Source organism: Lissotriton vulgaris, chromosome 6 (genome assembly GCF_964263255.1).
Source record: "Lissotriton vulgaris chromosome 6, aLisVul1.2, whole genome shotgun sequence".
NCBI lineage: Eukaryota > Metazoa > Chordata > Amphibia > Caudata > Salamandridae > Lissotriton > Lissotriton vulgaris.
The window spans coordinates 1219849018-1219867365 of record NC_141694.1 but is presented as its reverse complement, the minus strand read 5'-3'; the positions used below and the strand labels follow the sequence as shown (position 1 = coordinate 1219867365).

The 18348-nt window shown below is 44.8% G+C and overlaps 1 protein-coding gene across 1 annotated transcript in view; it reads right to left on the bottom strand.

Moving 5' to 3' along the window:
- NUP43 (nucleoporin 43) overlaps positions 1–18348 on the bottom strand; it is a 173610-nt gene that overhangs the window by 114782 nt on the left and 40480 nt on the right. The window contains exon 2 of the mRNA XM_086927313.1: positions 9917–10039. Within this exon, the coding sequence (XP_086783439.1) occupies positions 9917–10039 (123 nt within the window). The remainder of the gene's footprint in view (positions 1–9916; positions 10040–18348) is intronic.

Below are 18348 nucleotides of genomic sequence, written 5' to 3'. Positions count from 1 at the left end.
TAGTACTAAACTGTGCATTCCTCTAGTTTGCAACCTACAGGAAAATGGGTCAAATTACCGTACTACGCTCACTAGATTTGCTCTGCAAAAGCCTAATAAAAATGAAATGCAGGTAAACTGCAGCTTGAAACAGACCACGGGGAAATTTGTATTCACCATCACTCCTAGTATGTTAACAATGCTAAGACCAAACTGTAAAGAAAAGAAATTAAACTTCCCATGTTTTGCCCGAACGGTCTACTTTCGCTGCTGGACACAGCTGTAGCACTATTTCTAGGTTGCAGTATCAAATGTTAAGTATACACTTGCATGACTATCTTACGCTCCAGTGCTTCTTTCCCACTCTTTTGCTTTAAATTCATTCACATAAGTAGCAACAAAAGACAAAACTAAAGCTCTGGTCCTTAAGCACGACATATACTCGACAAATAAGCCAAATGACAGATATATTTTCATTGTGACATGGCTACCCCTCTGCAAAAAGCTATGGACAAGAAGGGCTAAAATAATTGAATTACAAAACAAAACTGTACGCTGGCACTCTTGACAACAGATTCTAAAGTTTTTAACTCTGCTTTGAGCACACATCAGTCACAAACAGGTCAGCTACTAGCTCCCAAACAAAGAGAACACCATGAAACACTGTAGTATGCATGCAATACCTAGGTATACCTCATAGGAAAACTCACTGAATGTTCTATCCTGCCAACAAAAAAGATGAACACTGGGCATGTTGTCCCAATACTAAAATCCATCCCACCTGAATGCCCTTCTACTTCTGCTCTACTTAGGAGCTGGAGCATTTCTCACCTTGCTGTCTCTTCAAGGCATTGTAATACTTTTTTGAGAGGTGGTAACTTATATACAAGCACCTTTTCACCATTACGAATACTCACCGAGCAATCTTACCGACTTCATCGAAGTCATCCAATGATGGATATTACAAGGACAAGAGCCCATGACAAGAATATCTTTTGCAACAAACCTTTACAACTTACCTCATTGCCCAGCCCTATGAAAGCACTTTTGGGCTGCAGAAGGTAGCAAACAGCGCTTTCCAAAGAAATACAAGGCAGAACAGAGCCAGGTAAATTGGTATTAATCAGCAATCGGCTAAATAGGTTACTTAGGAACAAATCTACCACCAGAGACATGGCGCAATCTACCCAATCTTCAAATCTCACTCTGTCTCTTTTCATCTATTTCGCAGATTTTCAATTATTCCAGCATGATACAGCACACCACACGAAGTACATGCGGCTACCATATTAAAGATGAAACTCAAACTACTTGCAATTAATCTAAAATATAAATAAAATTCAGGATAAACTTGGATTATGTACTAAAATATCTTTGTCAGAAATACTGCTACAACCTTACCAATTAAGCCCAAAGATTTCCGGAAGGCCTGGTGGAGGGGTTGCCCTGATTGCCCGTATAGAAATCACGTTTCAACCTCTAGTCTTCCCTTCCCTGGGATCATCAGACTGTTTAGTTGCCCGCTCACTTTCTCTGACTCCCCCACTCACGTGCGTCCTTATCTACCGACCCCCGTCATCCCCTCAAACGTTTCTCCCTAACTTCCAAGACCTAATGGCTACCTTAGTAGTCAACCACTCTTCCATCATAGTCCTGGGAGACTTCAACTTTTGGCCCTCTGACCCTGCGGAATGCGCAACTTCCAAAGAGTTTTCAGACTCCTTTCAGTCGCTCAATTTCACTTCAGTCGTTCATGCCCCTACGCACAGGCTGGGACATACCCTTGACCAAATCTGGCACCGAGATTGCCCGGTCACCTCACTTTCTATTTCTCCCTGCCTTTGACCAGATCATTCTCTGATCACCTTTTCTCTATCCCTCCTCTCATTCCCTAAGTCCACTCCCGCGAAAAACGTTTGGGCACGATCATGGAACCGCGTGGACGTCGAGGCCTTATCTGCTACACTCTCCTTATCCAGCCCCGACCTTTCCGGGCTGCCTTCTTCTGGACAAGCGGAAGCTATTAACAGCTGGCTGCGGGCTGGCTGCGATACCATCGCCCCTCTAAAGCGCATCTCGTCCAAACGCCCCAAAGATGCTAACCGATGGTTCTCTGACGATCTGAAGACCCAAAAACTCAATCTCCGCCAAGCGGAACGCCAGTGGAGGCGGAACTACTGTCCTGCTTCTAAAACCCACTACACCGCCCTCCTAGTACAATACAAGAAATCCATTCTGGAAACCAAAAAGACTTATTTTTCATCTAAAATTCAGCTCGCGGAGAACCGTCCAAGAGAAATATTCTCCATTGTTCAAGATCTCGCTTATTCCGATAGAGCCTCACTCAAACCTTCGCCATCACAACCACTTTGCGATTCCCTCAACTCCTTTTTCCACGACAAAATCAGCACGATCAAAGCCAAGATCCCTCCCCCTTCCCCGGCTTTCACTGATCCTTGCTGTCCTCCAGCTACAGCACGTCTTGATTCGATCCCCCCCCTCACAACTGATTCACTCTCCTCCATTCTCCCGCTGGTTAAATCCGGCTCCCCGCTGGATCCCTGCCCTGCCTATATTTTGAAGCAGATCTACTCCCCCTGCCCCTCACCGCCCCTTACGTTTCTTAACAGCTCGCTGTCCCAGGGTATTGTTACTCCAACACTCAAATCGGCAGTGATCGATCCGATCTTAAAAAAGCCTGGGGCGGACCCTTCAGATCCAGCCAATTACCGCCCCATCTCTCTTCTGCCTTTCTTGGCGAAGGTACTGGAACGTCATGTTGTCAGAACCTTGAGTGAGTTTGTGGAAAGAAAGTGTCTTAGCTCCTAGGCAGGCTGGATTCCGCCCTGCACACTCAACTGAGTCAGTAATTATATCTGTCCTGGATAACCTCCGAGAAGGAATGGATACTAGTCAGCCTCAGGCCCTGGTCCTCCTTGATCTTTCCGCAGCATTCGACACGGTGGACCATACCATCTTACTTTCACGTGTCGAGGCGGCGGGAATCGGAGGGTCAGCCCTGTTGGTGAGTATTCAGCCGACTTTCGACCTATCCAGTGCGGGGTCCCCCAAGGATCCTCTTTGTCCCCTCTCTTATTTAACCTTTACATTGCCCCTCTGATTTTTGCCCTACAGCAGCTGGAGGTCTCTGTGTACAACTACGCAGATGATCTCCAGCTTATCTTTTCTCGCTCTTCCTCCTCTGAGTCAATATTCAATTTTCAGTCCATCATGACTTATCCAGGACTGGATGAATTTCAACCACCTGAAACTCAATCCCGACAAAACAGAATTGGTGTTGACAGGTGGTTGCTCCAGTCCCTGGTCCTCTTCTTTTTGGCCCCCTTCCTTAGGCTCCCCACCCACTCCTGTCCCCTCCGTCAAGACTCTTGGGTTTAAAATTAATAATCAACTTTCCCTACACTCTCAAGTCAGTGCCGTCGTATCCTCAGCCTTCCTCTCCCTCAGGACAATATGTAAAGTTTCACGATTCTTCTCCTCAGCTGCGCTCAAACTAATACTTCTGGCCATGGTAACATCTCGCCTGGACTATGGCAATGCCCTTTATCACGGCATGCCTGCGTACCTCGTGAGGCGTCTCCAATTGGTTCAAAACCAAGCCGCTCGGCTGGTCTTTAATCTACCAAAATCACAACACGTCACACCCCTCCTCGTATCCCTTCACTGGCTCCCTGTCCGGCAGCGCGCCCTATTCAAGCTTGGCTGTACCATCTTTAAAGCCCGGACAGGCTCTGCCCCATCTTTCATTAACACAGCCATTCAAGACTACATTCCACAGAGAGAACTTAGTTCTTCTACCCATCATCTCCTTGTGGTCCCCCGCTTCAAACGGAAAAAGTGGGGAGGCTCCAAATTCTCTACCACGGCTCCCGCATTTTGGAATTCTCTCCCACTCCAGTTGAGAACCTGCTCCCAGTACCCCCTGTTCCGTAAAGGCCTCAAAACCTTTCTCTTTACCCAAGCCTTCCCCTCTTAAATGGCCATATCCCTAAACCTTCCTGCCCCCTGAGTAGCAGTAGTCATACAGCGCCAAGAAACCGCTAGGTGTATGTGCGCTCTACAAAACCCTTAAACTCAAACTCAAACTCAAACCTTTCATAGTGAGGTAACTAGGTTCTGCAAAATTACATGGTCTTATTCCTTTAGAAGAATTACAACTTCTCTTCTCTGACAGGTGCAGACTGGTAGCATCAACACAGGCTGGGACGGCAAAAGAGGATGGATACATTTTGGCATGTCATCACCAAAACCCCCTTTGTTTTTACTCCATTAACAAAACCCCTTATCCAACGCAGAAAAGAAAATCTGCAATATTTTGTTTGTAAATGAGGGAACAAAAATAAATCTTCCTTATGGTTTTACTTGCGATTCTGGGGATTTACAACTACCTTCCCAATAGCAGAAGTAGACTGTCCGCATATTGGTAAGCTGTGTGACATAGCTTGCACGGTTATAGAGGCCTCAAGTTTTCAGAGCTCTCAATCTGTCAACTTTCACATGAAGACAAATATTGGAAGTGCTGGCTAAAGTACTGTAACCGCCCAATAAAATTGGAAGATCTGGGTATAACAAAAATACAATTACTATTTTATTTTGTAATCGGCTACTTAATATAGCACAGAAACCCTGTAAGCATCGTAGAGGAAGTGTAACATTTCCCCAAAAATAAATAGGGTAAAATATTATTTGCTACTTTACATTTGACACATCAAAAAATAAATGTGGATAAATTCCTGGAAAATCATAAATGAAGAACCTTGGAAAATTCAGACTGAAATAAAATAGGAAGCACTGTTCCCAATAAGGTGCATGCGCACCATGGTCTCCTGGAGCGCACAGTGTCCTGGATTTAGCACGCACACTGTATCCCTGCAAGACCGTTTGCGCCACCGCTTTTAAAACACGAGCAGTGCAAAATACGGTCAGTTCCTGGTTGCGGGATGCAGGAAGCAACAATGGTGAAACGAGGGAGCGGCAGGTAAGTGTCTCCCTTACCACCTGTGGGGTTAGGGAGGGCTCGAATTCACTTGCTGCATTAATTTCCCTAATAGTGCACGGCTGCGGGGCTGATGTGGGCCTTGGAGATAGTATTCATGTTAATTGCAGCTCACAATGGCGCTGCAATTAACATGAATACTATCTCAAAGGCCCACATCAGCCTGACAGCATTACGAAAATTAATGCAGAAAGTCAAAAACATGTGTTTTCAGAATCCTGAAATCACACGTCCGGTTGGTTGACTTTCTGCATTTCTTTTCTTAATAGTGTGCTGTTGCGGGGCTGATGTAGCCTTTGAGACAGTATTCATATTAATTGTAGTGCACATGGGCGTTGCGATTAAAATTAATATTATTGGGGGGGGAGGAGCCAAGATGGCGATCGGAGCGGACGTGTAGTCTCTCGGCTCCGCCGGCCCTTGAGCCCCGCACCGAAATCCTGCTCACTATCCTGAGGTTCATCACGGCGAAACGTGCGGGAAGCTGAGCTGACTTTGCCAGCGTTCCTCCGAGTTCTCCACCCGCCCGGTGACGGAAGATATCGGTGAATTGCCCTGCAGCCCTGGACCCCGCTCGTATCGCAGCGCCCTGCCGGACCTCGCGGGCTCCGAGACGGCCGAGATGCTCACTTGGGAGCCGGAATCTGGGAAGTGCTGCCCATGCCGAGACACGGACCGGCCGACGTATGCCGCCAGGGTCTTAACGCGCATTCCCAGTGTAGCGCGAGGGCGAGCTGGAGACGTGTTGTGTCTGCGGTTCCTTTGTCCGGAGCTGCCGTAGTGTTGTTTGGCTTCCATCGTTGCTCTGCCTGACATCGGCGAGCCCCCCCTCCTCCCTGCCTACTTTACCAGGCTGCCGCGGTTCCCTGCCTGTACCGCTGACCGAGGGTGACCCTGGAGACTCCGGTGGAGACTATTGCTAATCGGTCGTGCCTTGCGACCCCCCTTCCCCCCCCCCAGCTCCTACATTGGATCGTAGGCAAGATGGCGATGCCTGCTTACTTGCTACGTGGGGAAGGCTGCACACCCTCACCCTGGAACTGCGAGCTTATTTCCCAGCAGGGGGCCGGATCTCACTCATCCTCCTGGGATTCGGAGCTAAGGAGACCGCAGCCTGAATGGACTTACAGAGATGTTTTAACTTCTTTGGGGGAACTACGATCAGAGATGGCACACAACTACTGTAAACTGGGTGAGAAGGTTGATGCATGTGTGCTTGCTCTGGGTCGGGAGCAGGGGGTCTGTTCCCGACAATGTTTGGATTTGCCCTCGCTACTGACTATCTGTGAAACAATGTCTCAGAGTGCTCATGGCGAGATTAGTGCAGCTATTGCCGACACTTGTAGCGACTCATGGCCACCCATCAGTTCTATTGATGCAACTTTGTTTCCCCTTTGTTCCGAGACTGACTATCTGCCTCATTCAGCATCTCTGCTGCTTTGGACACTGGAAGCATGTTCTCTCGCCCCCTCGCCTGCTCCTTCCTTGGGGACTTCGATCTCCCTGCTATGGAACTTTTGCCACCTGAAAGTATCGAAAGGGCTTCTAACCGAGGGAAACGTACTTCTCGAGGGCAGGCGACGTTCATTCTGTGCTCACGCACCTCCCCATTCCTCAGTGCGGCCATTTTGTCTCTTTGTCTTGGACTGTGCTGGCTTTCCATGGAGGGTGGGCAAGGGGATACGTCCAAGATCGGGCCAGGGCTAGGCGATTTCTTTAGTGAATTGACGCGCTGGCGGGTGGGGACAGGGTAGGGATTGATTTCGGTCTGTTTTGTTTGCATATCTCGAAGTGACTCTCCCTAATTGCCAAATCTTTGCCAAATCTATTTGCTGATGTTATTGGGGTGGAGGATTTATCGGGCCGGCGGTGACCGGGAGTATGTGTACCTGGCCCTCCTCCCGACCTCTTCTTTTCGTGGGAGTTATAGAATAGAATATTCTTTTCTTACTCCCTATATTACAGGTGTTATATTTATTCCGTTTCTTTTTCTTTCTTTCTTCCTTGTTTTTCTTTTCCTTCTTTTCTTCTTGCTATATTTCGGGTTTATGGGGCGACAGACACACTGCTGGGGGGGGGGGGTAGGCCGTAGCCTCTGCATGCGTGTAGGGTGGGGGGTTAGAATTTTAGTTTCTAGTTTCAGTTTCTATGGTGCCTTATTTTTTCTCTTCACTTTTGATTTTCCTTTTTCTTTTGTCTTGGTCCGTGTCTAGGCTTACTAGGGGATGGGTGGCGGCGGACATTGGATGGGATGTTAGGACTGATACCCTTGTTGCGTGTACATCTAGCTGCCATACCGCCTGGGGGGAGACTTGATTGTTGGGTTGTTAGATTACGTGGTGAACTGTAGCTATTGTCATGTTCCACCTGCACGGACTTTGCCTTCTTAGCCTATTATTTTCCTTTCATGATTGAGAAACCGTACAAATTGAATTTTAATAGCTGCAAAGAAAATTTAAAATTAACCTTCATTGATCCTGGGACATGGTATCACGGCGTTTTACAGTGTGACTCTTAAATACTCGCTGATGGTAATGACGTATTACTGTGTCGCCGTATTGCATGCACTGGTGCTTCATGAGTATTTGTGGCCGGCCTGATGGTTGTGGGCCCGTATTTGTTCTTTCCTTGATGCACAATAAAGGTTTTCAAAAAAAAAAAAAAAAATGAATATTATTTCAAAGGCCCACAATCAGCCTTGCAGCCGCACACTATTAGGAAAAGGAATGCAGAAAGTCAACAAGCACAACTTATGCTATTAGGATTCTGAAAGCACACGTCATGTTTGAGACTGCATTTCTTTTATTAGTTCGGGGCTGTGGAGCAGATTGTGGGCTTTGGCAGTTTCATATAGCGCTTACTCGATCCGAAGGTATCCGAGCGCTTTACATAAGCACCAGTTGCATTACAGAGGGACACATTCATTTTTAGGCTACCTATACTCTAGTGCTTCTACACAATCTATTACTTTTCTTCATACCCGTTTTATTGTGTCCTCTTCCCTGTGTCTCCTTTTCATGACGATTTAGTTTTTTAATTCTTTAAATATTCTGTGCCGCACCCTCTCCAATGATAGGCCGAAGCTCTCCTCCCCCTGCATGGACTAACTATGGCACCAGCCATAACTGTGTCATTACCCTGTAGTGACTAGCTATCACCCATCACAAGCAGGTAACAAAAGAAGAGAGAGACCATTATTGGCGCTAGGCTCTTGCTGCTTATTGTCATATGTTTGAAATAGAGATACCCTGAGGCCTTCCATATTTGAGGACGCAAAGGCATGAGCCATTTGAACCATTTTCCAAAAGGTAAAGGATATTTAATTCAGAACCTTTTGGCCTTCTACGTTTCAATCCCAAAACAAATAAATAAAAACGCAGGACAGTTTTTATTTAAATGAAGTAGTTGTAAGGCGGATGCAGTCTTTATAAGCTTTGCAGGCAGAATGTGGTTCAATATATTAATCTAATTTTAAAAAGCATATATGTTAATCTTTTAAGAACAAATAAAATGTGCCTTGAAAATACTATCACATATTTGTCCTGCAATATAAAACAGGGGTAAATACAAACATTACTTGTAGTTTGGATAGGGAGCTATAAAATCATCTATGTGAACTGTTTTTCTGTTTTGCCCTAAATCCTGTGCAGCTGGTGTTTTGGATCGTGTCATGTGCCAACCACTATACTTTCATAAAGGGGTTGAATGCTGAAGACAGAACTCATCCCTCTAACCTGAAACTCAATTAGAGGCCTAGCCGGCAGGCAACAGACTGTGTTGCTAGTGCTTAATTTGAGCCAGTGGTTGTAGGAGAACTCTAAGGTTTAAAACGTACTGGAGTGGATAGTGTTGTCTTTACTAATAAGAATGTATTTCTACCTAAACCAACCCTTTTTACCATCATAGGTTCAGTGAAAGATAAAAAAAAACATAAAACTCTTTAATCTATAACATGCAGTTTGCAAGCAGCTCTGACACTTGATACACATTTTTGTAACAGCCCTATTAATCATCTTCACTACTTTATATGGAGTCAAAACTGCAACTAGACAAACAACACTCTCCAGCAGAAATATTAATCACGGGAAACCTCCTTTACCTCGCAGTCTCAACAACGACCAGCCTTTGCAAAGCATTCACAACACCGACTGCACCACAAGTTACTTTAACCCAGAAGTTGTTATAACGAATTGCTGTAGGGGGCTCATTTTGGACTGGTGACAAACTATCTCGGACGGAAAAGTCAGATATTACTCTGTAGCTTGCACATCAAATTGTAAATATGTTCTGTAATTGTGTATATATGTGATCTTGTATAGGTTCCCAACATTCCCTACCCTATGAACAGTGCTCGAGTTGAGGATCTTTAGTAAAATCTTATTATGATACCACCATTGGAGTCCTGTGCTTTTCTAAACCCAAAGTGTTCTTGCCTGTGTAACCAATTCATGTCATTGCGTGTACATCTAAAATGAAAACCTGCCTTAAGACACTTTATCTGGCGCTACATGTGTGGAAATGCACGCTTTTCCCTTTTTTAAGCAAAAGTTTGGAGTGATATTTGGCACTGCACCCACACACGCGGTCTGGTTCCCAGCGCACATAGCCTTAGTTGCAGCGCACAGACCTTATACTGCCGCACACAGAGGAAAATATTTAGAGGGAACATTGGTAGGAAGTATCAGTTAACTAAACACAATTTCTAGTTTTCGACCTTCTCTGGTTATGAACAGATCATTTCGTCCATCATTAACTTTTGTGTTTGGAGTTTTGAGATACCTATTTGTGTAATTAGTGTGCACGGAGCAGAGGCTTCCATGACCTTGGCTATGCTCTGTGAAAGTGTAAAACAATCTGATGAATAAACAGCAAGAGAGTAGAATGTGTGGATCGGTCCTGCTGCTGCACACACTGCATTACCTGCATGTCCAAGACGTCGCCATCATGTGCAATGTCGCACAGTAACTGATGATCGCCTTCATACTGTCCATCTGGTCCCACGCCTTCAAATTCGCCAGTAGACCAAACAGAAACTTTATTCTCCTGGGAATGAGAAAACAGTTAGGTCAGGTGACCGAGGCAACAAAAAAAAAATCCCTTCCATGTGTCACTCATTTTATGACGGAGAATCTTCACAAATCTTTCAATCTAATTTAATATTGGGCCTTGATTTAGACCTGGCTGAAAGCACGGTTTCCCCGCTAACCCACCACCCTTCACGACCACTAGGAGTAGCAGTAGATTAGAGGGGCAGTCGACCATGGCAGCAGAATAGTAGCTGTGGCAGATATTGGCAAAGTCGTCCAATCGCCACTTTGTACACCTCCCTCTTCACCGAGCTGCACCTCTAGAGGTCACTGGCACCTATGGAACCCACAGGAACTCATTCCACTCACTGCTATGGCAGCATTTTCACAGAAATGGTGAACTGGAATCCCAGCATGTTTCCCTAGCTCTCTCAGCACCCTTAGGTTTCCATACCACCATTGTAATCCTAGGGTGCCACCAATGACCCACCGCTGACAAAAGGGGATTTCCAGAGATTCTCTCGCTGGTAGTGCTAACACTAAAGAAAGAATAAGCATTTGCAATTCAAAAGGTCCAGCATTTGCGTGTTTTAGCTATTGCCATGTACATGGAAATGCCTTTTATTTATCTGTTTTGATAATTAACACTTTTTTTTGAAAAATATTTTTATTGCGAAATCATAAGAAGGCACAGGTTTACATGGTCATCCAAACCACACATATGCAAGATTATTAACATGCAGTTCCCAGGACAACACACAGCCATATAGGCCCACATCCCGGAGGCTGGGCGGCGTAGAATCAGAGCATGCAGAAAGGAAAACTCAGCTGTGCGTTAAGGATACAGAACTATCTTTGTATTCGCTAATTTTTCGTTTTACTTTTTTTTATTCTGCTTAACATAAAACAAGAAACAACCCCCCGAGCATGGCATCATTATTAAAGTATTTAAAGAATCAGGCTATCTATGTGAGGCCCAGCAAAGGCACAGTCACTATTATGCAGTAAAGACCTGTAGGGATCACAGCGAATCACAGTTATACGTACCAAGGAATATTAGCGTGCATTCGGTGGGGTACTACACCGGACTCAAACCCCCCAATTCGGCTCCCCCCCCCCCCCCCCCCCCCCAGCACACTCGGTCTCAGACTCATCAGGGGTGAATAATTCAGAGCTGGTGGCATCAGAATCATCATCTGTCAAGCCCTCTATGCACAACATCCTCCAAGCAAGCAGATCATCTTGCAATTTCCCATCTCTGCGAGTGCGCTGCATGTGAGTCTCTTCAGCTAGGGCCCATTCTCTGGCATCCCTCAGCCAGAGGGAGATCTCGGGAGCCCTTTGACCCATCCAGGTGATAGCCACGCGCCTCCTTGCCAAGACTAGCAGTAGTTGTAAGAATTTATAAGACAGCTTCTTCTTTCTAGGCTTGGGCACTAGAGCCAAGAGACAATGGAGCGGGTCTAGCACAATTCTGAGTTTTGTGGCACGACCGATATGGTCCACTATTTCCCTCCAGAAGGTATTAACCAGAGGACATTCCCACGCTAGGTGGAAAAACCCCGCTTTCTGCACCCCACACCTAGGACAATTGAGACGTCTATCTGCAGACATGCGATTCAGAGAGACCGGGGTTATATAGGTACGGTGGACAAAGTTGAAGTGTATAAGTTTGAAACAGGCATTGCAGGAGACCTTACGGGTCAAGAGCCCGATTAGTTTACGTTGTCCCGGTTCCAGCTCCACCCCCAAATCTGCCTCCCAGGCCGCCCAAGCCGGCGCTGTCGGGGAGGGGTCGAGTTCCGACACATGGCCGAGTAGAGCAGGGAAATCAGCCGTCTACCTCTGTCACAGGATAAAAGGATGTCAAAAGTATAGGTGAGTGGAGGCGCTTCCGGGAACTGGGGCCACGTTGTTCTGGCTATGTCCTGGAGGCTTCTGTAGTGGAGGTATTGCCCCCTACTTAACCCAAAAAACTATGTGGCACGTTCAAAGGACACAAAAGAGTCATCCGGGTAGAGGTCCGCCAGGGTCTCACATTCGCCACAGCGCCACGCTCGGTAGGACATGTTCTCCTCCAACCGGAGTACCGGGGCCAAGATCTACACCGGGAGCTCCCTATGAAATGGGGCCCTTCTTAATACCTTCGACGAATCGCTGCCAGATTCCTGCTGTGTGACGCACCACATATGGCAAAGTTTTATCGGCGCCACGTCCCTGCATCAAGGCCTCCCTCAGAGCCCTTTCTTTCACCGTGTGCGAAACAATCAGGGAGGCAATGGACATAGGGTATTCTGCAAAACGTACAAAATCCTGGGAAGCATCACCATTTTGGCGATCGCCAAGCACCCCATAAGGGAGAGAGGGAGTGTGTTCCAAAAGGTGACCGATTTGTGGAGAGCTTGGAGTACTCTGTCGATGTTATAAGTCAGCAGGGCCTCGTCAGTTGCGGCCAACTGTATGCCAAGGTAGCAGAATACTTCCTGCTCGCAACGTAGACCCAAATATTGGATGTCCACGCCTGGGTCCGGAGTACAACCTGCCAATGGGAAAACCAGGGATTTACTGAGGTTAATACGCAGCCCAGAGGCCGCACCAAAGCGGTCCAGGGTCCGCATCAAAACGGGAAGGGCCTCGGAGGGGGAAGTTAGATAGAATAGTGCGTCGTCAGCATAGAGTGAGATCACATTGACAGTGTCACCTACCGTAATTCCCCATTGCTGTAGCTCAGCGCGGGCGGAGACTGCAAGGGGCTCGATCGCTAGAGCAAACAGAAGAGGGGAGAGAGGGCAACCCTGACGGGTGCCTCTCCCCAAGGACCATTCCAATTAACACATTAATAAAAGGATTTGTCATTTACAATGCCGATAGCTCAAACTCTTGTAAATGCAAGACCTATTTCATTTCAAAGAAGTGGCTGCCATTGTCCAAGACTGCTTGGAAAGTAAAAGAGAGCATGGCGTGCTGAATGTTGGAGGAAAGCAAGTCGTGCCTGCAGTAGGAGAAACTCAAAGAAAATAGTGCTTACAGACTAAATAAGACATACTGTGTAACAGAAGTAAACGGGACAGTTCTCATGGGAGGTTACAAATGAAGACAAGGCGATACTAAGAAGAGACTAACAAGTCTATTAACTAATCAGAAGCCAGAATTTACAAAGGACAATGACACAAGCCAATAAAAAATATGGGCAGAGAGTGGGCTGAGCTTCAAGTCCATATTCTAATAAAGCATGCCTTGCAGCGCATGAGTAGTCCAGGCTCGACCTAAAAAAATAGCCATTATGTAAGGTTGTCTGGGAAAAAACATTCACTAAGTAGCCATTTGAATTCCACATCAATAAAAGCTTTTGAATAGATTCACAGATGTACGGACAGAGCTAAAGTGAGCTGGCAGACAAAGATGTCAGCAAACACGAACACTCATGGTCCTAGATAAGAACCCAGACCATAGTAAAACCGGTTTATGTTGATAGCCAGTGCTGATGTTGAGGTGACAAACCGAAATAGTGGTGATTTACAGAAAACATAACTATAGAAGGTAATTTTATGTTTAATTAAGGTGTAGAAACACTATGGTAGGACAATTTATGTTGAATAGGGACTCCAAGAATTAAAAGGTAACTGGCGCACAAGCATCTGACGCATTCATTATACATAATTAAGCAGAGGCTACATTCTACACTGGTTTATGTTCACAACTTCTCAGATTGTGTACACTCTGCTGCCTTTCAAGGTTGCCCCAGGCAACATCGGAGTTCCCCATATGCTGTTACGACCAGAAAGGTTTCAATTAAGTGCTTTTAATCACGTTTCAACCTAAGACATTTAAACAATTGTTAATACCCAGAACATAAAATCACTAGAATAACAGTGAAAGTTATCACCTGCAAAAGGCTGGTGCACTTACTCTACACAAAAAGGTGAAAAACACTGTTGAAGTTTTCATCGCTAGTTAGTAGTGTGTTGTATATTTGTACTTCATTCAATATGACTACTTGGTGTCATTAGTCCTTTCTTGGTGTTCCTATCTTCCCAATCTCCCATAGTACCTAAGAGTGTTCTATCTGGTATGTGAGATTCCAACCTTGGCAGTTGGTCTGGTCAGCTGTGAGGTTTACTGCTCTGCTGTGCCATCTTGTACTCCCCTGCTGCCTACCTAATCTATTTACAACATTTTGGCAACAAGGATGGGCACACTTACTCAGTAAAACCCTTGACAACACTGCCACCTTGTGGATTTTTGAAATATTTTATGTGTGGCTCATTTTTATAAAATGAAGAATTCGATCGTCACAATATAGATTTCATTTTTAATTCTCATTAAAACTAAAGGATTTGGAGTAAATGTGAGAAGAGTCAATCTAAAAACGGTTACAGTAAATAGTTTAATGGTGATGTTCATTAGCGCTTTTACAGTAATGTCACAGAAGAAGCACAAAAAAAGTGTTTGTAGATTCTGTATTGCAAATATAAATTGGGAAAGCTTGTTTGGCAGCCACCATCAATTTCTGCTGGGAGTAATTCATTTTATTCCAGTGTTTGACAGAGCAGCTCAAAGTCAAGTGAGGCAGAATTGCATTAAAAAAAAAAAATCAGACTTAAAGTCAGAAGAAGAGATGCCATTGTTTAAAGTTATTGAAAGACTGTAGATTTCAGGAGATTAAATCCAAATTGAAAAAATGGAAAGTGGCAATTTCTATTTCAATTTTCACCTGGTGAGAAACTATTGCGACCCAAACCCCACTTCAGGGAAAACCAAGGACTGTGAGAGTGAGTCTTGAACCTGGAACAGTTACATGAAAGGGGGGTTGAACCCATGCAGTCGCGGGGACCTGGGCGTTATGTGGTATGTGTAGAGAGGGTCCCCGCAAGGGAAAAGTGTTATGTATACCATACACTACAAACAAGACTTATTTTCACTTTATAGGCAATAATCAGAGCTACTGAATGAAAGTATTGATATTTATTTTTCAATACCCAGTATCAACTACTTAACAATACATTCAAAAATCATTTACAAAAAGCCCCAAGGTAGGGGAAGGAGAGGGGAGAAGAGTGAAGGAGAGGGTGTGCTCAAAGCAGGGTAAAGATAAAAAAGGAATACACGTAATCATAATGAATCTAATCAAAGTTGATACACATATGAATCAAAACAAATTTGATACAAACGCCTGAAAAGTTAGGGCATTCAATGTAGATATTGATACACAAAAGACCTTCAACGATCACACATAAAGTATTCAGGCTATTTAAAGGACAGGTGCCGGAGGTCTATGTTGAAAAGAGAAGCCGTCGACGTTTCGACCCCTGGCCGTAGGCTAAGTTAGGTCCTTTAACGGGGTCTTCATCAGGACAGAAGGGGCAAGGTGAGGAGGGGCAATACTATCTGTCAAATTAAAACACACGATGAGATCACTGTCTGTTGAAATCATCATCCAATTAGAAAGAATAATTTATTAACATCAATTGACCATGGGCTTAGGGCCTAATGGGCCTCTAAGTATTGAGAAAAATAGTGAGACCAGCAAAAGTCTGGTTCAAACACAAGTGATACAAATTCATATGTTGGATATTAAGGTAAAACCAGCTAGGAGTCAGGTTCAAACATAAGTGATATAAGTTCACAACTACACAGAGGAAAACGCTAATGATTTGTCAAATAAAAATGAGAGTATAAAAAACTCACATAACTTATCTACCAATCAGCCGATTGGTGAGATTTACTGTTGTCGACCCACACGGGGGCCTAGGATGCCAAACATATATCACGGACTGCAATTTGAAAGTTTAGAGGTTGGTAATAGGTAAATGAGAATGGCCCTTAATGAATCCCCATTGGGACGTATAAACTTACGTAAAAAAAGGGACCTTGAAGTCACCATGGAACTGTATCTGGGAAGATTGCTTCTTCTTCAAGCCTTGAACCGCAGAATTTTTTGCTATGGGCGAGAAATTAAGATAAAGTAGCAAATTGCTACATCACTACACTAATTAATGTGAAAACACGCTAGTGGACAGATGTACCAATCTTACGTACCATTGAGGGTGGTCTTTCACTTACAAAAATGCTGTCACGTAGCATCAGATGCGGAATACCTCAGTCATCCAGACAGATAACGCAATGTCAGCGCCAATAGCCTATACAAAAATTAGAGAGGTGTCCCTTTTAAAAGACGTGTCCCTTATAAAAGACCGGCTGTAATTTGAAACACATAAATGGCTAGAAGGGATATAAACCCGACTTACACGCAATGGTGCTCATTCAGTCCAAAGCTTACAGCATCACCCGTCGGTTCGTTTCAACAAGATTGATGCAGAGGTCGACTTCGAAAAATTTCGCGGGAAAATCAATCCTACGAAAAAAACGACACACAAGGGGGACGGGTTTTAGAATTACGAAGGACCATTGCAGTACACTGGATGTTGATGTTCAGGCTCCCGCTTCTTGAAACCGGGCGCTAATACCTGTGATAGCTGGCGATTACCGCCGGCGTCCCTGCGCATCCATAGTCAATCTGTAAGTCCGCTACGCGGAGTTGTGGGCGTGGTCTGTAGGTAAACAGCCCGTTGGAAATGAAAGAGTTACTCAGGATGTTGCGCAAGTCAAGATTTGTAGTTCTAAGTTAAGGGCAACATTGCGAGTGGCTTAATATTCATTTGGGCAACAAATTAATAAATTAAGACATTCTCAAATGCTCGCGCACCTCTACAGCATGAGGTTTGTGGTTCTAAGTTAAAGGCTGCATTACGGAATTAAAAACATTCTCAGATGCTTGCGCAACTCTGCAACATGAGGGTGTAGGCGAGCAAAGCTACATAAATTATTTAGGATAGATGTTACACCAATTAAAGTAGGACAACAAATCAGGAATAATACTCGCGCACCTCTGCAACACGAGGGTGTAGGCGAGCAGAACCCCCCACAAATATGTTTTGATTTTTACACAGCAAGGAAAACCTTGTCGAGAGACATATTGTTCATTAAGGGCACACAGTGAACATTTCAATTATGCTTCAAATATGCTCGCGCACCTCTACAACACGAGGGTGTAGGCGAGTGAATCAAACAGGAAATATCCAGAACATTATGATGACACGTTATGATCTTAATTCAAGTGAATTGGAAAGGTTATCCGGTACACATGCAGACATTATCATTCTGATAGAGAAGAATAGCAATGTAATTGACAGTAACTCATGCACTTCTCTACCACGAGAATGTGACTGAATAGTACTTCCAAAAACTTGAAACGGACTCTCAATCACACGGTATTTCACCAATTTACAGCCATATTGCTATGTATATTCATTAGGGATTTAACCTAGTGCTGCCAACTGTGCCAGGCTGCTATCTTGTTCATTCAGGCCATTTTTTATGGAATCCAAAAGGGACATCCATTTTGACTCACGTATATTCAGGGCTCCCTGAAGGTTACCACCTCTAGTACCCAAGGATACTTTTTCGACCACCCACCATTTTAGGTCAGTCACCGAATGACCCTCCTTCTGCCAATGCTCTACTAAGGGCGCACCCAATACTTTACACCTCAGTCTACTACAATGGGACGAGATTCGGGCTTTTATCTTTTGTTGGGTTTGCCCCACGTATAAGTGATCACATGGGCATTTAATAATGTAGATCACACTGGAAGAATTACAGTTCGTATGGTGTCTCAATGTGAAAGTGCGACCACCATGAGTAAATGACTTAATCTGAACAGTAGTGTCGCAGGCAGTACAGTTTCCACATCGAAAATGACCCATCAAGGGAGGTAAATTCCATAATGTTGTGATTGTAGGGAGACTCTCTGGTTCAAGGTAGGAATGAACCACCATGTCACGTATGCTTTTTGCCCTTTTAAAGGAGTGAAGAGGAAGATTGGATTGTCTTATTTCATCTGCCACCAGATGCCAATTCTTATTGATGACCTGTTTCACCTCATTACTCCGTGTGGAGAAGGTTGTCACACAAATGAGGCGTTCACATACAGTTTGGGCGGAGGGTACAGGGTTCAATAGACTTTCTCGTGGATTATACCATGCCCTCTTCCTGGCCCGTCTAACCATACGTGTGGGGTAGCCACGTGCAATGAGACGTTCATTGAGAATTTCTGATTCCTTTATATAGTTCACTCTAGTGGAGCAATTTCTCCTGATCCTCAGGAATTGCCCCACCGGTAAGTTGTCTTTTAAGCCTCTTGGGTGGTGACTCCCATACTGTAGTAGGGAGTTTCGCTCCGTAGGTTTCCTAAAGAGCGTTGTCCTAAGATGGTCATTATCCACATAAATGGAAATGTCTAAGAAAGGAATGGACTCGTTACTG